The 27,142-nt window shown below is 44.0% G+C and overlaps 2 protein-coding genes across 2 annotated transcripts; one reads left to right on the top strand and one right to left on the bottom strand.

Annotated features, from left to right (window-relative positions):
* Positions 1-1,788: 1,788 nt before the first annotated feature.
* slc6a13 (solute carrier family 6 member 13) lies at positions 1,789-23,473 on the top strand. Its single transcript, XM_080737765.1, has 15 exons — positions 1,789-1,972; positions 4,857-5,066; positions 5,606-5,740; positions 7,347-7,487; positions 7,902-7,992; positions 8,557-8,689; positions 9,336-9,470; positions 11,082-11,185; positions 11,711-11,835; positions 12,324-12,436; positions 15,455-15,592; positions 16,371-16,473; positions 17,457-17,557; positions 18,474-18,644; positions 19,872-23,473. Exons 1-15 carry the CDS (start codon positions 1,966-1,968, stop codon positions 20,034-20,036), a joined length of 1,872 nt encoding a protein of 623 aa, XP_080593891.1. The 5' UTR covers positions 1,789-1,965; the 3' UTR covers positions 20,037-23,473.
* A 1,778-nt stretch (positions 23,474-25,251) lies between these two features.
* On the bottom strand, positions 25,252-26,505 carry LOC308294478 (E3 SUMO-protein ligase ZNF451-like; the record flags this gene model as incomplete). The annotated part of the gene is made up of 1 exon (XM_080737212.1): positions 25,252-26,505. One exon carries the CDS (start codon positions 26,503-26,505, stop codon positions 25,252-25,254), a length of 1,254 nt encoding a protein of 417 aa, XP_080593338.1.
* Positions 26,506-27,142: the final 637 nt, after the last annotated feature.

The raw sequence follows: 27,142 nt of genomic DNA, 5'->3' as shown, positions 1-27,142 counted from the left end.
AAAGTGTGAAAAAGACAAAGTACTGTTGTGTACAGCGAACAACAAAGCAAAAATAAAAAAAGAAGTATGACCTAATACAGAGAAAGCAGTGGTAAACGGAGGTAAAAACCAAAATAAAATGTTGTCCATAACAGTCAGTCCTACAGTACATAAGTGTCTCACTGTTAATGCCCTTTGTACTTTTGCTCAAGTAATGTTTTGCACCATGTTTTAAGGCCCAGGACCTTCAAACAGCGGTCCACTCAGGACCCCCGTGGTGGGAAAGTGTAGTGAATGGACCACTGGGCCTGTGAGGAAGGGCTCTGGTTGGTGGGAGAGAGGCTCTGTTCCAAGGCAGGGGGCTGAATCCAGGATGTGTTTCGTAGTGGGAGGGGGAGAGAGCTTCACTAAAGAGTTGTGATGTTTTAATTAGAATCAGTCAATGCAGAGGGTTTGGAAACGCTGCTACTCATTGAGTGAAATTGGGGAGGGGGGTTCCTTTTGAATGTGTGCGTGCCTGCCTGCTTGCGTGCGTGCGGCGCGCGTGTGCCGTGCGTGCATGTAGGCTACTTATCGTCGTTGTCGGGCAGAAACCTCGTATTTCCATGTTTCAAGTTTTTAAGTGTTTTCACCAAGTAAAGCCCTGCTTACAAGGCCTGGGGGAAAGCCTGGTGTTCGTTCACAACAGGCCGTTTGGTTTCCGCCTAAAGCGGAAATCACTAGAAGAAGCGGCGTTGCTTTGATTTGTTTCCCCCTGTTTGTTTCCCCAATCCCTATTAAAATGCTCGAGTAGCCTAATAGTGTAGTCTTGCCAGTTGCTACGAGTTGGACTAAAAGATGCAAAATAATTTTTCAAAAGCAAAATTACTCCGCATCAAGGAGTTTATTTCGTAGGCCCTAAAAGTATGCAGGGGAATTATTTTGGGTTAAAACTGAATCCAGTTTGATCTTTCCGGCCAAATTGTAGTCTTTGAGTACTACAACATGACGTGTTGTGGTTTCCGCTCCCGACCGGATACAACCCCAAAAAGTGAAGTGATCCCAGACTAGGCCACGTCTAGACCGGTTCACGCACCAGTTTAGAATGAATACCAGCCAGGCTTTCCTCCGAGGTGGAAAGGCTGGTGGCGCGAGGTTATTACATTGTGAGGACAATTTTCCTGATCCTCACAAGATGAAATGGTTGTTTTATAGTAAAAAAAGAACTATAAAAGGTTAGTCTCACAATTAGACAAAGATTCAGGTTGGCTTGAGCATTAGAGATAAAATGGTGTTCTTATTTGTGTATGCGTGCGTGCATGTGTGTGTGCGTGCACATTTCTTCTCTCACACTTTTCTCTGTGTGGACAGAAAGACCCTGGGAGTGGGAGTGTGTGTGTGTGTGTGTGTGTGTGTGTGTGTGTGTGTGTGTGTGTGTGTGTGTGTGTGTGTGTGTGTGTGTGTGTGTGTGTGTGCGCGCGCGTGCGTGCGCACGCGTTTGTGTGTGTCAGAAGGTTATGCAATCGCCCACCCCACTGACGGCACAGACATCTTGTGTGTGTGTGTGTGTGTGTGTGTGTGTGTGGGGGGGGGGGGGGTGAATGGGACTGGAGGAGGGTGGGTGACAGAGAGGGTGCACAAGGGCAAAGCAGAGAGAAAAACGAATTCTTGGCTACAACACATTTTTGAGTCTCTCTCACATGCACGCACACGCACATGTACACGCGCGCACACCATGACACACACACACACACACACACACACACACACACACACACACACACACACACACACACACACACACACACACACACACACACACACACACACACACACACACACACACACCATGACACACACACACACACACACACACACACACACACACACACACACACACACACACACACACACACACACACTGCCCTCCTAACACGTTTCACACTGAAAGCCAGACCCTGAAGCCGATCAACCACTGCGTTGTGAGGACCAGCGCTCTACATCACTATGAAAGGTATGGAAGAATGTTTAGTTCTTTACTTCAAACCATTTACATACAGGGCTTCTCAAACCCACAATAGAAATGTGAAGTATTCCTGTTAATGCAGCTATATTTTGTACTATACTTACTTTTATGTTTCTATGTTGTTGTCATTATCTATGGAGTTCCTTGGATTTGTATGTGTGTGTGTGAAATCTTTTGAAGTTTAAAACAAAAGCAAAAAGAATATATATTTACTTAGTTTGCACAGTGTTTGGGAATCCCTGATTTATATCAGTGCTTCACAAACATTTTCTTGTCAAGGACCTCCAAATTGATTCATTTGCAATTACCCCCATCTGAAAATATTTTGTGCCAGGGACCCACAGAAAAGAAGACCTTTTTCCCTTTTTTCTAAATTATATGAAAAAATATCAATACAAAACACAACACATAGTGTACAGTATGATGTTGTATGTTATGTATGATGTTGATCAGAGGTAGACCAAGCACTGGGATACTCCAGGTCAAATATTAACTCAGCTACAAGTGAAAGTGCTGTGACTTGAGTTGTGACTCACGCACAGCAGCTGCAGGTTTTCATAGTAAATGTATGGGATTAATATAATAATAAGTATAAATAGTAATAGGAAACATGTTTTCTATAATAAATTATTAGTTTTTAGATTAGTTTTAGTCTTTGAAAGTCTTCTCAATGAATGCATTAAATAATAGGAACTGAAACTATAAAAGTTAGCTTTGAACGAGTATTTCCCTCTTTTGCTGCGATGGTGGCTGAGACATTGTTGAGTGCAGATAGGATACTATAGCAGCAGCCCCAATGCTGTGTTGCTTAGTGTATGTGTCTATGCGAGGTGTGAGGATGCATTTGCACTCATTTTTGTAAACCTGTTATGCAAAGTAGACATTTGACATGCTTGGCTCATGAATCGAGGGGTCTCAGAGGGACACACATTCTAGCGTGCAATCCGTACTGTATACATCCATGTGCACGTGAAGGAAAACGGATGTATGGACAGAGTTTCTCAGCGAAGGTGCAGCCAGTGAAAGAGTAGAGATGAACTCTGGCCTCCACATCATAAAAGGAGACTAGACCCTGCTCATAATCCACAAACATTCCCACTATTTGGACCTCTCTTACAGGGAGGAGGACAGAATGGTCAGCGAAAATGTGGCGCTCATTATTGCTGAACCGTATAGGCCAGCAACCTTTGTTGAGACCCAGATAGGTTTAGTGATGGACTCTATGGCCACTCCTAAATCCAACCAGTCAGTCATCATTTAACTGAACCTCATAGTAAAACCTTCCTGAGAATCGTTTTCCTAAGACACTGACAGTGTCAGAGAATCTCAGGGTCAAGAGTCACATTCACTGCGTATTGCTGGATCCTCCTAAGCTCAAGATCACAGCTTCTTCTGCATCTGTACTCAACCCAGCCACTGCTGTCCTTACATTTCCCACACATGAAGACGGATGGACATTGACCTTTGCCCAGTCCTTGGTGGGTGGATTTTATTTTTTTCCCCCTTTTTTTCAGGATTTGTTTTTGGGCTTTTTATGCCTTTATTGATAAGATTTGATGGATGTGGAGTTCTGGAGTAGGTGGATGGTCTTCATCTTGTGAGAGCTGCTTCAGCTCAGAGCCTCTCATCTCCAGCTGAGTGATTTCCTGTCGCAGCTCTTTAATGAAGCATACAGCCTGTTGTTTTCTGCTTCTCTTCAATCACACCAATGAGCTCAGCCTGGCTTCTCTCAAAACAGCTGATCAGAGCAGTAAAGTTAGTCCGCTATCTCTGTGTCTGCATCTTTCCTGCTGAGCTCTACCGAGTGTTCGACCTCCTGAATCTTCACTTGTCGCTCCTGGATCATCTGCTGGATTTCAGCCACTGTCTTTCTTTCATAGTCTTCTTTCTGACTCCTGAACTGTTGAGGAAAATAAGAAATAAAGGTATTGACAGATACCATATATAGTCCATATATAGTCATATTGGAGGCCGGCTGTCCAAAGCTGCAGGTCCGACAGATATTCCGGATCTATTTCAGGCCCGAGGTAGTGATGCGCTACTTGGAAAGTCAGTCGGATCAATAGATCCAAAGAATATCGATAAAAGCGCAAATCCCCATATATGGAGTACCCTGATGTCATCAATATGATGTCATAGTACTGATGTCAAAGACTAGCATGGACTGTCCGATCACGTATGTGTATCTCTGGGACACATATCCCAATGCTAACAACAGCAGGCCACAAGGTGCCCACTGCCCCTCCACGGACTATGACATGAAATGAAATCAGGTTATGACATTGTGTTTTCTTTCCCTTTCACAGACTTGTTGCCAGACCCATGAAATGGGTAGGCCTACATAAGCAAATGTCGGTCTGTCCCTTTTCTATATAAAGGGTATATATGATGATGACATGATGATGACATGCCTACAAAAGGCATGATGTCATAAATGATGATGACAGACAGGGGGTCTGGCACAACCAGGTTGACCTGGTCTAGTTTTACTACCTGATTACAGTCTGTTTTTGCGCTCTTATCTTTTTATGCTTCTTTTCTCGTACACCCTTTTGTCTCGCCCACTGGCGAACTGGAAGTGGACAGGATTACACTTGTCGTATGTCTGTGTGTGTGCCGATAACCAATCAAATGGCATTGGACAGGCAATATCTTGTCATAGCCCATGTTATCCTATTCATGCTCTTCTGTTGTTTCTCACACAATTTTGCTTTTGTTTTTGTCGTTTATGCCGTGTGAAGCTCTTTGTATTATTATGCTAATATGTCCACAATCTTCACTTTACAAAGAAAGGGGGAAAAGTATTTTTTTTTTCTTAGTTTTTTACATTTACGTGAAATTCGTCCTCTGGATGTTTACCCATGATGTGCAGGACATGCAGGCGAGTTGGACAACCTGTCCAAGGCGGACGGCGCTGGGGCGCCCCGGGACACCCCGGGGCCAGCGGACGGCACAGAGCAGAAGATGACGGAGCGAGGCCAGTGGGGCAACAAGATAGAGTTTGTCTTATCTGTGGCCGGAGAGATCATAGGCCTGGGCAACGTCTGGCGCTTCCCCTACCTGTGCTACAAGAATGGAGGAGGTGAGAATCAGGGGTTTCGTGAACAAATCAATTCTTTTGAGCGGCTCTTTGAAATGAATGATGGGATCCAGTACGCAGTATAGGGAGCCATTCCTTTTTTGAGGAGGGGGAGTAAATTCTTCACTTGCAGAGTATTTCTACATTGCAGTGTTGATACTTTCACTTAAAAAATGCAAAAGTATCAACACTGCAATGTAGAAATACTCTGCAACAAGTAGGCCTAGAAGTTCGGAATTATAATGTACTTGAATAAAAATACAAGTGTATTGGTATCAAAATGTACTTAAAGTACCAATAGTAGCAAGTACTCATTATGCAGAATATCCCATTTCACAGGTTTTCCAATGAATACAATTTAGAAAATGTTTAGATTTGATTTTTGACACACCATTTTTGTATATTGCATTGTGTATTTTGTCTTTGCTTTGTGATGTCTTTTTCTGTTTTATGCTTTGAACTTGTGGGACCTTTTTTAGTGTATTCTTTCTTCATTACTGCATTTTGAAAATCAATAAAAAAGTATTCTCCTCCATCACCAGGTGCCTTCTTCATCCCATACCTGATCTTCCTGTTTGCGTGTGGCATCCCTGTGTTCTTCCTGGAGACGTCCTTGGGCCAGTTCACCAGCGAGGGAGGCATCACATGCTGGAGGAAGATCTGCCCTCTGTTTGAAGGTATGATCGTTAACAATGATAAACAAAGTCAAATTGGGTCTATATAGGGCATAGCAGTGGATGTGGTTTACTGGTGCCACCGTGCCACACAGTATTTTTCTTTTCACAGAATACAGCCCTGAAGGTTGTTTGGCTCGTAATCATAATGAGAACCTATTTTGTGCTACATAGCCAGTGAGTAGAGAATCTTCAGTAAATGTACTTGGGTTACTCTCCACCACTGCCAATATATCGATGCTGTCAGGCAGAAACCTCTTATCTCAATATTTTAACTTTGTAAATTAATTAATGGCCTACTTGATCAATGATCATATACTATAAATTTGAATACTGAAAAGTGGACATACAGTATGATATGAGTTTCCCCCCGACAAGAGAATCTCTCTGTTCCTGAGATATGGCACTTATGTAATTTTCTACCTTGACCATTGATCCTTTTGACACACACAAGTGAACCATAATAGGCAAACTATAAAGGGCGCTCCTCTGAGCCAGGCTGGGTGGCCTACCCTATCCCGGCCACAAATCTATTACAGGCCAAGACGCGTGTGTGTGCGCACGTGCGTGCGTACGTGTGTGTGTGTGTGTGTGTGTGTGCGCGTGCGCATGTGTGAGTGTATAACTGCTTCCATGCAAGTGTGCGTCTCTTTAAATGTATCTGCTGTAGTATCTATGCATGGCACACAGAAGTCGGAGTTGCATATTGTAATGGCTGGCATCCTCCCAACGTTGGCCAGCATCCAACACTTCTTTCACTTGTTGCCCTGTGAGATACTGTACATACAGTATCTGCATCAACAAATAAACCAGACAGCACGGAGGCTGAATGGGAAAGAGTCCTGTAAGATATGAATGAATGAAATTAATCTATTTTCCTGTCTGATATCTTGTCTCAAGACCAACTAGGTCGGGAGTGGCTTGTCGCTATCAGCCAGTAACACACGGCCCGCGGGAGTCTGTTGCGCTCTTCTACCTGGGTGGCAGATGGGGGGAGGATAAATACAGTTGATTGTCATCGGCATAGCAGTGATAGGATAGATTATGAACAGAAATGAAAGCACTAAGGGACGAAAAGGAGGGGGCCAAGTACAGATCCTTGTGGGACTCCGGTTAGGAGGGTGCAGGGGGATGAAAGCAAACCTTTCCACAAGACCTGGTCGGTCCAGTCAGTTAGGTAGGAGGAGCACCACTTTAGTGCCGTCCCGGTGATGCCTATCCAGGAGCAGCTGGTGGTTCACTGTGTCGAATGCCGCTGATAAGTCCAGAAGAATCAGGACTGCCGAGTGGGCAGCATTAAGCGCTTCTGTGACTGCAAGGAGTGCCGTTTCCGTGGGATGGTCCAGTTTAAATCCTGACTGGTTGGGGTCCAGCAGGTTGTTCTGTGAGAGATGGAGAGACAGCTGGTTAGAAACAACACGCTCAAGAGCTTTTGAAAGAAAGGAGAGGAGTGATGTAGTTCTTGACGTCTGAGGAGTGAAGAGTTTTTTTTTTTTTGAGTGGCGATACTCTGGCAGCCTTGAAGGCAGATGGAACACCTGAACAGCCTGAAGTTACAGATGTGTTAATGATGGAGGTTAACAGTATGTTCTACTGGTGTACATTGCAGGTTTGGGTTATGCCACCCAGGTGATTGTGGGTCTGCTGAACATCTACTACATCGTGGTGCTGGCTTGGGCCATCTTCTACCTGTCCCACTCCTTCACCTGGGACCTGCCCTGGGCCTCGTGCAACAACACATGGAATACAGGTTGTTTGAACCACTTAAACCTCTGAACCTTATAATAAGACAGCACCCGAGTTTTATTCACAAATAAAAAGTGAATTTAATTGGATTAAATTGTCAACCCACCTGACTCACCCCCCCCCCCCCTGTTTATTAAAGAGCTGGAGAGATGGGGAAACATATACATGCAGTATATCTTTTTTTAAACCACTCTATAGCAATTAGAATATTGCTAACTATTTAAAAAAAAATGTTCTTTCAACCAACGGAAAAAAAAAGAAAGAAAGAAAAATCACAATAACGTTGAACTTCTTCAGTCTAAACTGGTTGTGACATTGTTTCTCACACTAGTCTTTTCCCCTTGGAGAGCCTTTGAGACGGCCCAGGATTTCAGCTCATGAATGAATGGCTTTTTGTTTCCTCTCCTCCTTTTCACAGATTCCTGCATGGAGTTTCAAAGGAGGAACAGCAGTGGCATCAGTGTGCAGCGTGACAACACCAGCACCTCTCCTGTCATCGAGTTCTGGGAGTAAGAGTTCTGTTCTCACAACTGTTTGTCTGTTTGTCCCCCAAAAAAGAAGTTACAAACTGGAGAAAGTTTACATTCCAAGAAAATATATTGTCGTGTCGGCAGTGCTAGGAAAAATCCTACTAACTTAAGTAAAAGTAACTATTCCACAATGTAGAAATACTCCGTTACAAGTAAAAGTCTTTACAAGTATCTGAATCTGGACATTTTACCTTGGCTTTTACTATAGGCTACGTGCTGGTTTGATGGTGGCTTTCCTTATCCTGATGTTCGCTATGTAAAGCTCTCATCATAGAACATTTTAATTACAGATGTGACCACATATTTTATTGTACTGCTACTTTTGCTCAAGTAAAATCATTTGATAGTTCTTCCACCACTGACTGTGTGTGCGTGCGTGCGTGCGTGCGTGCGTGCCTGCCTGCCTGCCTGCCTGCCTGCCTGCATGCCTGCCTGCCTGAGTGCCTGCCTGCCTGCCTGCCTGCCTGCCTGCCTGCATGCGTGACCCGTACAGTATGCGTATTGTAGTGTATAATCATGTGTCTCTGTGTTGTGCCTCTCCAGGCGGAGGGTGCTGAGGATCTCTCCAGGTATTGACCAGATGGGATCTCTGAACTATGACCTGGTGCTGTGCCTGGCTGTGGCCTGGGTCGTATGCTACTTCTGCATCTGGAAGGGGGTCAAGTCAACTGGAAAGGTACATTAACCACGGTCATTCTGAAGGAGAATGTACATACCTGCAGGCTAGGTATATATTTATATTTTTGCCACCCTGCTCTTATTATGGGGCCTACAGCCATGCAGGACAACCATGACTATAGTTCTTAGCCAGCTTTGTTATTTCACCAAGAGTAAAGCTGTCTGCACACACACGCAGCATTTTTTCGTTGCGTTTTGGAAATCCGAAATCCGCAAAAAAATGTTTGCGAGAGAGAGGAGAGAGAGAGGAGAGAGAGAGCAAGGGACCCAGTGGCGACAGTTGCAAAAATCGATCGAATCGAAAAAAAGATCGACCCTGGTCCGAAAATAAATACGAAACGGGCAGCAGTGTGAAGACGTGATTGACATAAAGAGAGGTTGATTTTTTTTATTTACGTGCTCCGAAATTCGCTCCGATATTCGGCCGAAGAAACGCAAAGATCTCAACCCCAAAATCCCCAAAAGTCTATTGAGTTCAATGGACGTTTTCTGTCCCTTTTCTGACTAGACAATATGGATTGGTCAAGCTTCACGTGACATCACAATATACATTTATAGGCAACCACACAAACCTTTCTAGTTTATATCTCTCTTCTTCTTTCCTGTGTGCGTGCGTGCGTGCGTGCGTGCGTGTGCGTCGTCAGGTGGTTTACTTCACGGCTACGTTTCCGTACGCCATGCTGTTCATCCTGCTGGTCAGAGGAGTGACGCTGCCTGGAGCCTCCAGAGGCATCCAGTTCTACCTCTACCCTGACCTGAGCCGCCTGGCCGACCCACAGGTTAGTTCTATACCCTGACCATTGACTCAACAGGTTAGTTCTACCGTTTATCGTATAATAATGAAACAATTACTTTTGGCTATTAACCACTTTCAACGTGGCATCCATATTTTGTCATTATAGGCGAACATTTTCTCTTTTCAACCCCAACGCCAAGCGACGCGTTGAGAGCTTGCCACTATTTTTGCGATTTTTTTTTTGCCACCCCCTATGTCTTTCTGAAATTACGCCTCTGTTGCCATGTTAAGTGGTCAGATGGGTGGGCCGCGAACAAACACGTTTCCAGACTTTCCAAAAGTGGGCGCCTATCCAGAGAAGGTTGGGAACCACTGATCTCCAAACATGCCCCGGCTCTCTGGGAGCACTTTACCCCACATTTGGACAACAAAGAGGGCCCTCATTCAGGTTTGGAACTGCACACTGGCGTCCCCGATTCTGGCTGGGAAAGTAGTGCACTTGATGCCGTCAGGCAGATGAGGGCAGAGAATGGGCTCTACCAGCCTGGCATTGTTCACTGCACCGGTTTGAGTCCCTGGGATCAGGAGTTTGCAGGACATGGACTCTGGCTTTGTATAATTGTCTGTGATTAGAGAGAGAGAGTGGTGGAAAAAAGTACTCAAATGTTGTACTCTCTGTTACAAGGAAAAGTCTGGAATAAAAAATGTACTTGAGTTTATTTGCTATTAAAATGTACTTAATTACTCATATACTCATTATGCAGAAGGTCCCATTTCACAAAGTTTTAAATGTAAAAAAAAATGTATACAAAATTACAAATCTTTTCAAAATAGCAGATCAACAAGCTCACAATGCTTGTTGGGTCACTATTTTCAAATGGCCGAAATATTCGTATATAGGGCTGAAGCGATTAATGTATGTTTTGTAATAATAATCCAAATCTACAAAGTAACTAGTAACTAAGGTTTTCAAATAATTGTAGTGGAGTAAAAGTAGAACATTTGCCTCTGAGATAGTTCAGCAAAGTAACAATACATCAAAATTGTAGTACAGTACCTGTACTTAGTTACTTTACACCACTAATGAGAGATGGGTCTGCCTGTTTCTTACAGTTAAGGGGGAATCACAATGCTCGCTCAGTGTGGGATAATGTTGGTTGCTTTTTATGTAACGTGTCTTGAGATTTTGGCCCTATACAAATTGAAACGAATAGATGGGGAGACAAGGTAACTTTTTTGTATTTCATTTGAAGGAGTTAGCTCAAGTGGCTTCTGGCTGCACCAACAAAAAAAGAATCTGGGCCTATTATTCACAGGTGGATTATGGACCACTTTAGGTGGATAGGCTCACAGCTTAATTAGTTTTTGTGGTGTTGTTGCTTAGACGTGTCTGTAAAGATTCAATTAAGCAATGTGATTAAAAATAACATGCCCGCGCGCGCGCGCACACACATACACAGATTAGCATTTAGAATAAATCCCTTCTCGCTATATTGCTGTGCTGTCTGATAGCAGCAGAGGTGGCCAAAGAAAAGCCAGCATGGCCAATATCGTATCAGAATTGCCGATGGTCTTCTAAGTCTTGTGACAATGACTAGGAGTCATGTCTATGTAAGAACAACAGTTCATGTTGTTTTGTTTCCTTAAACTCCAGGTATGGATGGACGCAGGGACTCAGATCTTCTTCTCCTATGCCATTTGTCTGGGCTGTCTGACAGCCCTGGGGAGCTACAACAAGTACAACAACAACTGCTACCGGTCAGTATATAGGTTTATCATTAGGGATGGGACGATGTGAACATTTCATGTCACGATTATTGTGACCCAAAAAAAGAATTAAAATATCCCCAACATCCAACAAATACTGTATCAAGTACATTCTTTACAGGTCGGTTTTACCAATTATAGAGGGTTTAAGTGGTGCCATATGCAGCTCTGCAAATTGTGAATTGATCCCAGTGCATAACGGATTCACGAAAATTTAAATCTCCACGATCACGATACGATTATTGTGAGTGTTTTTTTTTATCACGATAAACAATAACGTCCCATCCCTATTTATCTCTTTCGTCTCTATCTTCTTCTGTCTTTTCACATTTCAATACAGGACCTTTATAACAGAGTATTTCTACAGTGTGCTATTGCTTTACAGAAATATTCATGAAGTATGTATTCTAATTTTTACCACTGTTAGTTACAGGGGGAGAAAACACTATCACCATACAAAAAACGTTAGCTTCTTATACAGTTATATATACCTGTGATCTATGTGGTTGTTCCTAGGGACTGCCTGTCGCTGTGTTTCCTGAACAGTGGGACCAGTTTCCTGGCAGGTTTTGCCATCTTCTCCATCCTGGGTTTCATGTCCTATGAACAGGACGTGCCCATAAAAGAAGTGGCTGAATCTGGTGAGTCCAAGGTGTACCAGGCAGCGACCAGCAAAGGAAGCAGAATTTGAATTTGATATCATATGGCGCAACCTTTAATCAAACTAATTGATTTAATCGATTTTATACAATAATCAATGAATAATCGCATGCTTTATTAAACAAAAATAAAACAAAATACTAAAAATAGCAAATCTACAAGCTTATAGATATACAAGCTTGTTGTGAGTGTACCTATACAGCCAATCTACACCTTGTAGCCTACTGTAGATAACAATGTAGATGACAATTTAGCTTTTAAATGAAACAAGATTTCACGACACTGTTGTGCAACAATGTATAAAATAGGACTTCATTGCTTCGTTGATATTTCTTTTGAAATGTAAATCACATTTTTTAAACGCATATCGATTAGGCCTCTTTGATAAACCGAAATACTCAAAAATAAGGGATAGTTGGAGCTCTAATTCTATCCAATCAAACGGTGTGTTGTGGTTGTTGCCATGCAGGTCCCGGGCTGGCCTTCATAGCGTACCCGCGTGCTGTGACCATGATGCCCTTCTCTCCCTTCTGGGCGTGCTGCTTCTTCATCATGATCGTCTTCCTGGGGCTGGACAGTCAGGTGACATACTCTTAACCACTGGTTCCCAAACACTGGCTCGGGACTCATTTGTTGGTCACAGACACATTTATTTCATGAATAAATAAAAGAAAGATCTAAGAAATTAGAAAACATGTTTAAGAACTATAGTGAAAATAGCCGATCTGCGGTTTTCACTAGTTTTGGGTCCTGGGCAAACGTCTAATCTCTTATTTGGGTCTCGAGCTAAAAGGTTTTTCTAAACCACTGTTGTAAACTCTGACACAGCACAAAGACATCCATATTATAGCCACACCTGTACTGTCTATTTTTGTCCAAAGCTGTTACTTTTCAGGATGCAAATTAAAAAATGGCAAAAGTAACAGATCTACAAGCTCGAAACGTGTCACTTGTGGATCTGCTACTTTTGATACATTTGTGTGATGCTGTAGTGTGATCAATTTAGGGCATTAATCAACACAGAAAGTTAAAATATTAAGATATTTAGGTTTCTTGCCAACAGCAACAATACAGTATATCGGTCATTGTCTTTTTTTCTTTACCACATCAGTATTATTAATATTATTATGCATTCAATGTGTCCTTATTTTTTCAGTGTGGGGGGTCTCAGCTTTGTAAGAGAACAGAGCAAGTCAGAATGACGGAACAAGGCTGAACTAAAAGGCTTGAGAACTTGGCAACGTGGGCCATGGCCTGAGTATAAGCCCTACTGACTGCTTGTATTGTGCAGGTGAATGTTTGCAGGTGGTCTGGCAGACAGAGAGAGAACGAAGTGTGCACTACAGGTGGGCCAGAGCCTTATACTGACACCCACCCACCAAGGCCTGGGCTCAGGGAACTGACGTGAGGGAACATTGGGGGCCGGTAGCGGAAAAGTGTGTGTTCCTTCCTTGGAGCCGCGTTCTTTAATACATCTGACAAAGCCTGCCGGAGACCCCCCACACATGCATGCACTCTTTTGTTTATGTTTAAACATGTTAACCACTTGATTAAGCTACAAGCTCAGTTGAGAACGGATGGGGTTGTAGGGATTGATCAGGGTTTGGAGGTACAGTATGGCGGTGCCATACCTTTGGCTGCTTTGAAGGCCAGCATCAGCGTTTTGTACTCCGGGAGCCAGTGGAGGGAGCAGAGAAGGGGGGAGACATTATATGGGAGTAGCTATGATTTGCTATACCAAATAGCAACATGTTTGGATTACCTTCAAAACAGACATGGCCTCATGGCCCTCCTGTCATCTTTGGTGCAGTAGTTGGGGAATTTCGGCCAGATGATAAGTGCAGCCAGTGACTCCCCTGGTGTTTGTTCATCACCTGGGTCTGTGCAGAGGGGGAGAGGTCCGTGCAAAGGGCGAGAGGAGGAGGGCGAGAGCCTCGAGAGGTCTGTGCAAAGGAGGAGAGGCCCCTGTGGGGGCGTGACTCTGGTCAGGAGGTCAGAGGCTTGGTTAGGACGAAGCCAGATATGCTCCAGTGTCGTAACCCCCATCCAACGGCATTGAGCCGTTGTGGGGTCGCGTGCACAAGGGTAGAATACAGGTTTCAGCACTGCTCAACTGTCACCCGGTAGTGCTACGCACTAACATTTGGGACAGACCTAAACGCTGGAAGAACGTCACTTTCTTGACACTCCCATTAGCCGCTCAAGTGTCAAAGTTCAAAGGAACGGCAGGAAATGTCTCTATAGGCAGCGTCATTCCAATAGTAACAAGCCAAATAATGTGTGGCCGTGCCCTTAAGGGGAACACACACCGGCTGCGGACAGGCTGCGCACATTTATCACGCAGCAACGCTTGCGAAATAGAACAGTGGCGTATCGGAGCGGCGGGCGACGTGTGAATGCGCGCCTGCTCGCGCCTGACACCGCCAGTGTGGGTATGTTCATTGAAAATATTGGGGACAGATGTTTTTATGCGCGCCGTCCGCATCCGGACGTATCATTTATACAGCCTGTAAGGTGAAAGAGAAACATCATGTGACTTACTAAAGACAAGTCCATGGCTACTCAGGGGGGGGACAGAGGTTAAAATCACCTGATCACAATTATTTGAGAATAATCTTTGCATAATTGGTTCATTTTCTTGAATTTGTCTGTCGAAAACGAATGAAGTTAGCAGAAAAGGGACTACTAACCAAATGTTACACACAGCATCAATATGCTAATGATTATTATTTTTTATTTTATCTTATATTTTGAAAATGAAAATCCTAGAGTGTATATATATATGGCTATTATTGTAGTGGGGATGAGTGCAAGAGCTTCCACAGGGTTGAAATAAGGACACATAAATCACTGTCTGTGTCTCCCAGACCAGCCACTAATTACTGGGGAGGCTGAACACATTGTTGTACTAATTGTGCCCTTTTTCTGGCACGCAGTCTATAAACTTGTCACACCATTGCCAAAAACCAACACCACATGCACGCACACGCACGCACACACACACACACGCACGCACGCACACGCACACATGCATGCGCACACACACTCTCTTCTTTTTGATTGATCAAATATTCTATTGACATTTTTCAAGTTACAACAAAAGCCAAAGGCTTGTTTCCATTATTGTGCATTAAACATTAAACAACTGGACAAACAGTGATACGACACAAAATACAAATGTCAAAATATTCAGTTTCAAACAATTCATGATGAGTGTGTGTACACACTCATCTTCTTAATTGTGCAGGCTCATCCATGCAGTAAAAATATGAATAAAGAAAAAATGGGCGTATGTGTATAATAATTTATGTCATGAATATAAAGGAGAGTCACCCTGGCAGGTGGAAACCTCATATTATGTCGAAAACTGTTAAAAATAGCAAAAGTAGTAGCAGATTGACAAGCTCACAACACGGCGACTCGCTCGTTTTAGCTCGCTCGGTGGTGTCTCGTGGTCAAGTCCACTTGAGACGGCGCGCCTCCGTCCTCGCCTCTGTCCATATTTGCATATTATAACCACATTCTATTTGAGTAATGTTAACTCCATAGACATACAAAACTATGGCACCACCTCTTTAACTACATGTTCTCTCTCTCTAGTTTGTGTGTGTGGAGAGTCTGGTGACAGCCATGGTGGACATGTACCCCTCCACCTTCCGTAGGAAGAACCGCAGAGAGCTGTTCATCCTGGTGGTGGCGCTGGTCTCCTTCCTCATGGGTCTCATCATGCTCACCCAGGTAAGTCAGTCACACCACCCTGAGGCCTACCACAGTATCAAGGGCAAGACCACAGGTTCGTTTTTGTTGGCACCAGTAATGCACTGTAGGCCTATGTCATACACAGACCTGCTGCTATGTGGACCTACCATTCTGTTTCCACCTTCGCAGTTCACACTTCCTACTTAACCTCTACGACTCTATCTTGTATAAATATGCCTATGTGTCTTTAAATGTAGATATCTTAACCTTTTTTTATATTTTCTATGACATGATATTTGATTTCTTACCCCATGCTCTCCCTCTCCCCCTTTTTTCTTCTTTTTCTTCTTCTCCCCTTCTGGAACAACAAAACTGATGTCATCCACTTCTTTATATTTGTAAACCGGTGATGTGACAATGAAGTTGACTCTGATTCTGTAACTGAAACAATTAGTTTCACCTGTAATCACATGGCTAAAATCAGGAAGCCATGTTGAAAGTGTTTCTAAACTATGGGGCGGCATAGCTCAGGGGTAGAGAAACTGGTATTAGAGCACGAAGGGTATAAATCCCGAAGGGTTCCCAGTTCGAATCCGGGCTCCCCCTGAGTTAATGTCGAAGGGTCCTTGGGCAAGACTCTGAACCCCTAATTGCCTCCGGTGAGTAGGTTGGTGCCTTGCATGGCTTCCTCTGCCACCGGTGTATGAATGTGTGTGTGAATGGGTGAATGTAATGCACAATCTATGTAAAGCGCTTTGGATTAAAAGCGCTATATAAATGCACCATTTACCATTTAAACTCACATCTCTCCTCACAGGGAGGAATGTACGTATTCCAGCTGTTCGACTACTACGCGGCTAGCGGGATGTGCCTGCTCTTTGTGGCGTTTTTTGAGACTATTTGCATTGCTTGGATCTATGGTGAGTTTTTGAGTCTATTTGTGTTGCTTGGATCTATGGCAGTGCATGGTTCTCAACCAGTGGTCCGGGAACACTAGTGGTCCTTTAGGAGGTTCCAGGTGGTAAACAAATGGATCTTTAACTCTTGAGAGCAGAAAATTAAATTTTACGTTCTCAAGAGTAAAATTATTGTTTAACACCTGCCTTACCGGTACTTCATTTACAAGAAGTTGCATTTACAATTAGAGAATGTAGAAGAGTTGTTATTTTGATCAACGTTTGCCTGTTATCTCTCCTATGGTACCACATCAATACAGCATGGAATTGTGGACAAAATCTTATCCAACAACAACAAAATATTCTTGGGTCTGAGAGGCTAAATCTCATCAAATGGTAGTCTGTAGCTTAAATGCAGAATAAACTAGAAGCAGTGCTCTTCCGAGCACAGGTCTCCACCAGGCCACACAAATCGGCCTGTTATAGCGCCACCATGAGGCTGATTTAAAAAATGTGGGGCAGAGGTTCTGAATTAGCATCCAGGGAGTGTGTGTGCTCAGTTTGGCAGCGATCGGGCCAACGGCGCCAGAGATTAGCTGGTAACAACCAGGCCACACAAATCGGCCTGTTATAGCGCCACCATGAGGCTGATTTGAAAAATGTGGGGCAGAGGTTCTAGATTGGCATCCAGGGAGTGTGTGTGCTCAGTTTGGCAGCGATCGGGCCAACAGTGACTGAGATTAGCTGTTCACAAACTGCGAGGACGCACGCACGGACGCACGGACGCACGGACGGACGGACGGACGGAGGGGAAAACATACTCTCCCTCAGCCTTCGGCTGGTGGAGACAATAATGGACCTTGATATGAAAAGGGTTGAAAACCACTGATCTATGGTGAGTGTACTGTGTGCTGTGTGTGATGTAGATACCGTAGGAGTGCATATTCACACAAGCCACACTGTATTATTGATTGCTTTTTCTTCCCTGTATTTCTCCCTGATTATAGGTGCTGATCGTTTCTATGACAACATCGAGGACATGATTGGCTATCGCCCCAGCTCTGTCATCAAATACTGTTGGCTTTTCTTCACCCCAGCTACATGCTTTGTGAGTCCGCCTTCCTTCTCTTTAGAAACTGCCATTCCTCCTTCTTCGTGAAGTAATAGCACCACCTGGTGGCTGGTCGACAACAAACTACCAACATGTGTTTCCACAGTCTATAGCCAAGCTGTTAAGTCTATGAATACATCTCTGTATCAAATAATAACCAGTAAGACACCTAAGGCCGAAAAGCGAACTCGCCCTAAGGAGCGAGGTCGCATATATGCCCATATATGGAGATCCCTAACAGAATCCCTTTTATGCCCATATATGGAGATCCCTGCTCTGAGTATCTGACATCACTGTGATGTCACCTGTTTATGCCCATATATGGAGATCCCTGTTCTGAGTATCTGACATCACTGTGTTGTCCTGTAACGTCACAGTGAGGGGAACCACAGTGTCAGGTGTTACCCGTCCGGACAGACGCGGACAATGGCGGTTCTGATAGTAAACTGCGACCTACGGTCGCAATAATAATGATGATGTTTAGGCTTAAGATGAGTAGAGTGGTTAAGTTGAGGGTTCTGGGGGTGGTGGGTTTTTTCAACCTAGCGGGTGATATCTTTGAAGAATTTAAGGTTTACACCACTGGTTCTTAGTGTCAGGTCTAGGCTAGGGACCACCAGGGGTCCAAATGGACTCTTACAGGTCTGTGACTCTGAGAGTGTACAAATGGAACCAAATTGATTCCATTTGATATCAAAAACTGGGGGTCGATTGAAATGAAAAAGGTTGAGAATCACTAATACTGGAGCTGGACCAACCACATTTCACTGTGTGTGTGTGTGTGTGTGTGTGTGTGTGTGTGTGTGTGTGTGTGTGTGTGTGTGTGTGTGTGTGTGTGTGTGTGTGTGTGTGTGTGTGTGTGTGTGTGTGTGTGCGTGCTTGTGCGTGCGCTTGTGCGTGTGCGTCTGTTCAGGGAACCTTTGCCTTCTCCTTGATCAAGTATACTCCTCTGAAGTACAACAATGAGTATGTGTATCCATGGTGGGGTTATGGTCTGGGCTGGATCCTGGCCTTCTCCTCCATCCTCTGTGTGCCCCTGTGGGTGGCCGTGAAACTCTACTCCACCCCTGGGACCTTAAGAGAGGTAAGTAAGTGGCACTGCCACAACTTAAGCACAATTTGATCGAACTGATGAGATACAAATCTTAACAAATCCATACTTTGACGCTTCATCTTTGCAAATGTGTCATCCTTTGTCCACGAGAGACAGATATGAGAGATGCATCTCGTTCACAGTCCAGTGCAGTTCTTGCATTGCATATATAACCTATACGTTTTTGTCTGTATTGAATTTTTGCTAGTTTGTTTGAATAGCTGACCACCCAAGGTTCTCCCATTAAAGAGAATGAAGTGTGGCACTCAGACAGTATTGCAATGTTTGGTGATATTTATTACTCCACTTCAGTTAGCCATGGTTTAGTGGTCATGGACGCATAGCTGTTGGCTGGAGAAGTGTGCTGTGGACAAAAGGACTGCTGTGCATTAAGTGAGAGCTGTGGACTGAGTGTCTGCTTATATAGGGGCACACCCGGATTGTCATTGGTTATTGAGTCAAGTGGTTAACAAGGGGGAGTGTCCAGAGGCTTCCACCAGACAGCACAGAGGAAATTCTTAACAGTCTGCTAAAGAGCAATCGATGTGCACATTTTTATGGCAAATTAGCTAGCATATTTACATATTTAACATAAATGTATTCAACATATATTATTCAACACAGTCGCTGTTAATACATGTTATTGTTAAGCAAACTATATTCTAGGGATTGCCTCTGTTGTTGGTCATGGGTGCTTGTCACCCATTCCACCAACTGAAGCTCTGCTTATAAAGGCCCTGCTCCATGACAAGCCAACCTTCATTGGAGACAGACTTTACAGACTCAACAACCATTAAAATTGCCTAATTATTTGTCTCACATCATTGCCAGTATTACAGCGCAGAGTATCCAAGTGTGTTTCCACACAATTAACCATTAACCACATAAACCCTAGCATCACTATACTGGGTAATACAGTAGCTGAACATTCAGCGAAAATAGTTCACAAGTTGTGACCTGTTATATTGTGTTATAAGCTTGAAGTAGATCGGCTATTTTCAGCAAAGTGATTTGGTGTAGAGGGAAAAAAGGAGGGGACCAAATACAGACTCCTGGGGGACCTCAGTCAACGAAGTATATACTGTAGGATTTAATTACTTGATCACTGATGCACAACAATACATAACTATTCTGCGTGCCTGAGGTTTTCCCCATTCCCCTCTGTGTCCACTGTCCCCTGTCTGTCCACTGTCCCCTGTCTGTCCTGTCTCTGTACAGCGCCTTGTCTTCCTGACTACTCCCTCCACCGACCTTCCCAAGACCAAGAGAGAGCAGAACAAGATGACGGCCATCTTTGTCGCCGATGGCGACAGCCTGTGTCAGAAAGCACCCCCCACCAAGGACGGATACTTCCCCGTGGAAGAGTCGGAATCGCACTGTTAAGGCATGGCGGTTGGAATCTGGGCTTTCCTAGGGGTCGTAGGGTCCACTCGCCCGGCCTCAGCATCTTCAGCGTTCTACTTAATACCTCACCAGCCACTGTGGTGAAACAGGAGCAAGACACATACACCAGAGCTGTGCTGTCTGGTTCTGTCAAGGAAAAGTGAAGAAGGAAAGGACATCTACGTAACTTTATTGATCCGGTAATTCCAGCTGGCAGATTTGTCTCACTAGGAGGCAAACTGGAGCTGGAAGTTTGATGAAATGCGTTAAAGTCGATGAAAGCTGCCCGGAAGGACAAGCTTAGGAATGAACACTATTTCTGAACGGTTGCAACCCTTGCAAAATAATTGATTCAGGAATATAAAAGAAGACACATTGTTTCTTATTTTTGTGCACACAATAGAGAAAGGTTCTGACTATGGGCTGTCAATTATTGTTGACAGTCAATTCTCACGATAACAGCTCATGCTGCCCGCCCAGAAACCTTCTCTATGCTTTTTAGATAGCTCAATAAAATCATAGTATCTATGTAACGCCCAGGATTCAAACTCTGGTCTTACACGTGAAATTCCAAAAACTTAGCCACTAGATCAAAGGGATATAATATCTCCCCATGGAATCGGGGGGATATTATACTTTCGATGCAATCAGGCTGAGGCAGTGAGTCACTCTGCTACACTCACCCCCCTTTTGACCTCCTCCCACGGGCATAACCCTAACGCCCTGTATTTTATCAATATCTTAACTAGACTAAAGACTAAAGACTAGACTAAAGAGATATCCCCATGGACTGGGGAAGATATTAGACCTTCGAGGCCAGCAGGCTGAGGCAGTGAGTCACTGAGCTACATCTACAGCAAAAAACATTGTGTGATATGTCTTCTTTGATTTTCCTGAACATAATTATCTGACCACGGTCACAATCATTCACAAAAATAGTTTGTTCATGTGCTTACTGCATATCCAGCCGGCTCTCATTTACTTCAATGCATTCCATCAAACCCCTGGTTTCAGTGTCCGTCAATGGGGCATAGCTGTCATAGAACGCCTCTCTTTCATTCTTAAAGACATTCCTTGGTTCTGTCGGGGAAACAGCACCAGTTATTAGTTCTGGTGTTTTCCTTTGTAGGGCAACACACGCCACACACACTCAAGATGGTCCATGAAATTTCGCCAGATTCCCATCCTTCCGCAGGAGAGCTTGTCAACATGTCCGCTGCCTCAGCTAAACAGAATTTAAACCGGAATGGTTTGGTCGATTTCTCATTCACCAGTGGCGGACTCACATAGACTTTTTTTGTTTTAATGAGCATATAGTCCATTGTGTTTTGACAGTGGCTGAGAATGTACACTATCACGTCTGCTTTCTGAGGAAGCTTTTTTTTTTTTTTTGTCTTCTCATTTTTTAGAATGTATGTGTGTGACATGATACGTAAAATGTATGTATGCCTTGATTCATTGATTCTAACAGTATGGGTGGACAGATCATAGAATTTCACTTGAATAAAAGCCAGTTACATGTGTGTCTGAATTAAATGACAAAGTGGGACATATTGTGTATTTTGTATTATATATTCAGTCCCTAACTCCACAGTGGAGGTGGGTCTACATACACTGGGTCAATTCACTTTCCTTGAGTTCAGCCTAACAATGTTAAAGGGATAGTTCACCCCCAAAATGCCTTTTTAGTTTCCTATCGATTACTCACCCCATGAATCATTGAATTCATGAATTTATGTTTTTGTTTTTATCACATTCCTAAGCCAAACAGTGATAATAATAACCAATAAGCTGTCCTAAGGGCGAGAAGCGTCGAGGTCGCGCTGAAACAACAGAGACTGACACAATATGTCCATATATGGGCATTCCCAGTTATGGGCTTGATGTTGATGACATCAGGGATCTCCATATATGGGCATAAAAGGGACAAGGACGGAATTAATTTGCAAGTGTGGTTGCCATGACACGAGTCACACTTGCAAATGGATTCTTCCTTGGCCATATATGGAACATGACATGAGGTGTGACTGATTGACACACATGAGCTGCAGGTTTTCATGGTAAATGCGACCTACGGTCACAATAAAGATCCCTCATGCATCCGGTAGCAGACACAAAGGATACTTTTTGTGTCTCCTAACAGATACATACCACATACTTTGTTATTATCGTCAAATTATTGGCCTTGTAATGTGACAAAAACAATAACATATCCATGAATTCAAGTCTCCATGGGGTGAGCAATTAATAGGAAAATAAGTCATTTTTTGGGTGAACTACTCCTTTAATTCAGCTTTTCATAAAAAAACTAGACCAGGCCAACCTGGTTGTGCCAGACCCCGGTTCTGCCAACCCTCTGGGCCTATAAATTTAATGGTACATTTAGAGGCTGTCTGTCCCTTTATAGGCTGTCTGTCCCTCCCTCATGTCATCATCATTTGTGACATCATTGTGACCAAATATGGAGAAAAGAGGGAGGGACAGACCGACAGACCGACAGACAAAGCAAAACAAAGCGTTTTGCTTTGTCTGTCGGTCTGTCCCTCCCTCATGTCATTGTGATGACATGAAGGCTTTGTCTACCACTGGAAACAGGAAAAGATCTTCTTTACCTTCCATATTTACCAATTGCAGTTGGTTTGAATGACTCATTGGTGGAGTTTTACCACGTGAAAAATAACTGTGACATGTATGACAAATCCAAAAATTAGAGGTATGTTCTCCATAGGTAGATGACTTAAGAAATTCCTCAGGCTCACCAATTACTAAAAGCAAGATATGAGGATGATTGTCAAATAGTCTTTCTTTAAAATGTTGATCAAATTTCTTTACCTGGTCAAAAAACCGAATTCTCCTACAATTTACGCAGGCAAACGCAAGACCATTTCTTGTGTTTGCCCTAAAATTTCGAATCCTACTCCAAATTGTACTGTTATATTTCTTATAAGCTCTTTTCCTACTTCTGTCCTTAGGTTCTGCCAACCCCCTGTCTGTCATCATCATTTATGACATCATGCCTTTTGTAGGCATGTCATCATCATGTCATCATCATATATACCCTTTATATAGAAAACCCGGACAGACCGACATTTGCTTATGTAGGCCTACCCATTTCATGGGTCTGGCAATTAGAATAGAAAACAGGTAAGCACCATAGGAAGCACCATACAATAGATGACAGGGAAGCATCATATAAAGCACCATTGGAAATTGTAATTAGTGTGGTTGCTATAGGCTACCAGACTAGTGTTCTAGGTCTGAGAACTTTTATGTCACCTAAACTAAACCTGTCTTCATTGAACCTTTTCCTGTAAACCTTTGTGTCACCTAAAGTAAAACTTTCAATATGTGTTCTGTAAACCTTTGTCACCTATCTGTTTTCATTTATATGTTTTCTGTAAAACGTTGTCACCTAAAGTAAACCTGTTTTCATTTAACTTTTTTCTGTAAACTTTTATGTCACCTCCGTTCCTTCCATGACCATTGGGAGAACCAACGGTCATGAAGTCTGTGTCATGACCGAAGGTCGCGGGTACACGCGGCCGAAATGAGTTTTCTCAGATGGGTGGCTGGTATCTCCCTTTCTGAGATACTGTGAGACTGTCACCCGAGAGAGACTTGGAGTAGAACCACTGCTCCTACACTTGGAAAGGAGTCAGCTTAGGTGGTTCGGGAATCTAGTACGGATGCCCTGAGCGCCTTCCTAGGAAGGTCCTCGATGCACGTCCCACTGGGAGGAGACCCCGTTGCTGACCAAAGACCAGATGGAAGGATTATATCTCCACACTGGCCTGGGAACGCCTCTGTATACACCCGGAAGGAGTGGAAGAAGTTGCTCAGGATAGGGAACTCATGGAAATCTCAGTTGGAACCGTTACCCCCGCGACCCGATTCCGGATAAGCGGTTGAATATGGATGGATGGATGGATGGAAGTAAACCTGTTTTCATTGAACCTTTCTGTAATCTCAAAAGTCCATTGAGTTCAATGGACCTTTTATGTCCCTTTTCTGATTGGACAATATAATGTCAATGCTCAATACTCATATTAATGATGCCTCCTTGAGGATGACCTGTATTGTCACCACACCAGTCTGTAATGAAAAGCTGACTTTAGGCGCTTCCGCTTTGCTTGGTCATCCCCCTCCCCCCTCCCCCCACACAAACACACATTTGTCCAGAAAGTGTCACTTTGTTTTGCTATGTGAGTTTGGAGTGAACATCCAGACCAAGACTCTAATCCAGGGGTCTTCAACAGCGGGTCCGGGACCCCTAGGAGGTCCTCAGAGTCACTACAGGGGGTCCTCCAGATCTTTGTGTGATAGAAACTTCTTTTTTCCCTCCTTTTATATATTAACCACCTGAACCCTAGCGTCCATATTCGGAAAACTTTAGCCAAAAAATAGCAGATATAAAAGCTCACAACGCAACGGCAAAGAGTTTTGGTGTAGAGGGGAAAAAGAGCAGACTGAGTACAGAGTGAACGCTCAAGTTTTCTAAGTATTGACGGTTCAAGTGGTTAAATATCTGAAAACACCAATTGACATGAATCCAAAATACACTGATTGTGCTGTCAAACGATGAAACTGAACCCTATAGCGTCCATAAGCCTAGCATCCATATAGCGTCCATATTCGGAAAACAGATAACAAGCTCACAACGCCTCGCGCTGTGAGGCGTTGTGAGCTTGTAGATCAGCTATTTTCGGCAAAGAGTTTTGGTGTAGAGGGAAAAAACAGCAGACTAAGTATTGACGGTTCAAGTGGTTAAATATCTGGAAACACCAATTGACATGAATCCAAAATACACTGATTGTGCTGTCAAACGATGAAACTGAACCCTATAGCGTCCATAAGCCTAGCATCCATATAGCGTCCATATTCGGAAAACAGAGAACAAGCTCACAACGCCTCGCGCTGTGAGGCGGTGTGAGCTTGTAGATCAGCTATTTTCGGCAAAGAGTTTTGGTGTAGAGGGAAAAAACAGCAGACTAAGTATTGACGGTTCAAGTGGTTAAATATCTGGAAACACCAATTGACATGAATCCAAAATACACTGATCGTGCTGTCAAACGATGAAACTAAATGGAATCTATGAGAAGGTTGGGGGTCCCTGCTTCATCTCTCTCTCAACTAAGGGGTCCTTGGCCTGAAAACGTTGAAGACCCTTGCTCTAATCGTTGGCTTGCACCAGTGACCAATGACAATGACCTCTCATTCAGACAACCGCTCTTTCAGTTATGTGGGTGTGACGGCTGCTGTGAGCTTCTGACACATGCAGCAGGATGTCGTCATAACGAGGCAGGTCCGCTGCGCACAGACAACAATGGTAGAAGTAGTTGTGGAGATGAGCCCCTCCGTGGGAGCGACTCATATGGAGGCGGGCAAGAGGAGCTTCGCCCATGCGTTTGTCACAGACGCCACACTGGTGGAGAATCTGGTTGACTGCCAGGAGATGCTTACAGGCTGTGGCCTCTTCTTCGAACTGCTGACCACACTCACAGAACCATGCCAGCGTCAGGTTCTGTCTCTCTGTTTCCCTCTTGGCACGTTGAATTTCACTCAGGCTGCTGAACTGAAGAATTGCTCTGTCCATAGTCTGGTTGACCTCTGCCTTGTGCTGCGTGGATTCATTGTGTCTCTCAAGTTCAGCTTGAGTGAGGAACATCTCACAGCAGAGATAGCACTGTCCTCGCACTAGAAGCTGTTTCATTATCTGCACCACTGTTTTATCTGCTACAGCAATGGCACCGCCCTGATGGCAAGACACATTAAAGTGTGCCTGAGCTGTCTGATGGGAGTTTAGTGCTTTTCGGCAAATCGTGCATCGGACACTGAAAGGTACATTCTTGCACAAGGCGATCATACGATCCTTAGCATAAAGTGGCATCGGAAGAGGTCGCGCTTTTCCTTTGGACGCGTCCAGAGTTATTGAATCGGTGAAGTGGTTCTTGGCTGACATGTGCTGAAGGCACTCATCCCCGCTTTTGAAGAGGAGGTAGCAAGCAGGACATGCAAAGCACACAATCATCTGACAGGTCTGAGTGATGAGGTGGCCCTCTGCGTCGGACGAGGAGCTCTTGGATTGAACATGGACTTTCCATGCTTCCTTGGTTTTGAAATGGAGGCCACAAGCAACACAGGCAAAGAGCTCTGAGGGACTTCCTTTAAGGTGGATCGCTGGATCACAAGGGGAGTGATCAAACCTTTTCATGTGACCCACGAGGAGATGCACATTGTCAAAAACCCGACCACAGTTGACCACTGGACAGGTGCGTCTGGCCAAAGCATTCTTGGCGCGGCTGCCTGTTCTTCCAGGACCAGTAAAGAGCAAACCAGGTTCCCTGTTAATGACTGGAAGGGTGCGCTTGGTTAGGATGTCGCTGAGGGAAAAGTCGCGGCTGCGTCTTCGGCTGCTGTGACGTATTACTCCAGGACTAGTGCTGACCATGCCTGGTTCAGGATCCGGCATGTTTAGCCACATGTCCACACAGCGCTTTGCGTCGTCATTGCTTCTAATAGCCATAGGAACAGGGTTTTCCAATCAGAACATCACAAGCTATGAATCGTCTATTTGACACAGAAAGAATCTCTGACAGAGACCCTGGGGGTTCGTTTTGGGAAATTGAGTGGCTTTTAACCTCTCACCTGGCTTTTAACCTCATTCACCATCGCAATGAGGTCACGATGACTCAGCCATGCCCAAATATAGAATTCCGGGTCAGACATGCCCAAATATGGAGGTCCACAATGTTAGACTGGCCTCTAAAGCTTTCTGATTCGCAAACACAGCAACCTGATATCACACAGATGTATTTTAAATTGGGTGACCATGACGACCTAATATTAACAAACCTGGGTTCCATGAAAGCAAAGCACTTTTACATGTCATGAAGTGGCCTGAAGATCTACTAATATGAAGACTGCCATCTTCATATTTACGTACACTAGAGTACATACTGTAGAGTACACTCACACCTCATCGCACTGACGGCCAGACCATATATGGAGATCTCTGTATCTGTCTGTATGCCCATATATTGGCATATCGGTTGGACACACAACATTCATAAAACAGACTCATCACAACATAGATACAGTACAACACA

The sequence above is a fragment of the Nannobrachium achirus genome (assembly GCF_963921795.1).
Source record: "Nannobrachium achirus genome assembly, chromosome: 11".
Lineage (NCBI taxonomy): Eukaryota > Metazoa > Chordata > Actinopteri > Myctophiformes > Myctophidae > Nannobrachium > Nannobrachium achirus.
Note: the sequence above shows the minus strand (reverse complement) of the source record. Positions and strands in the feature narration are given on the sequence as shown.

Bases quoted from the DNA above. Each gene is read 5' to 3' on its own strand.
- slc6a13 (XM_080737765.1), top strand. The intron at 5,741-7,346 runs GTATGATCGTTA...TGTACATTGCAG, and splicing joins GATCTGCCCTCTGTTTGAAG to GTTTGGGTTATGCCACCCAG. The intron at 7,488-7,901 runs GTTGTTTGAACC...TCCTTTTCACAG, and splicing joins CAACAACACATGGAATACAG to ATTCCTGCATGGAGTTTCAA.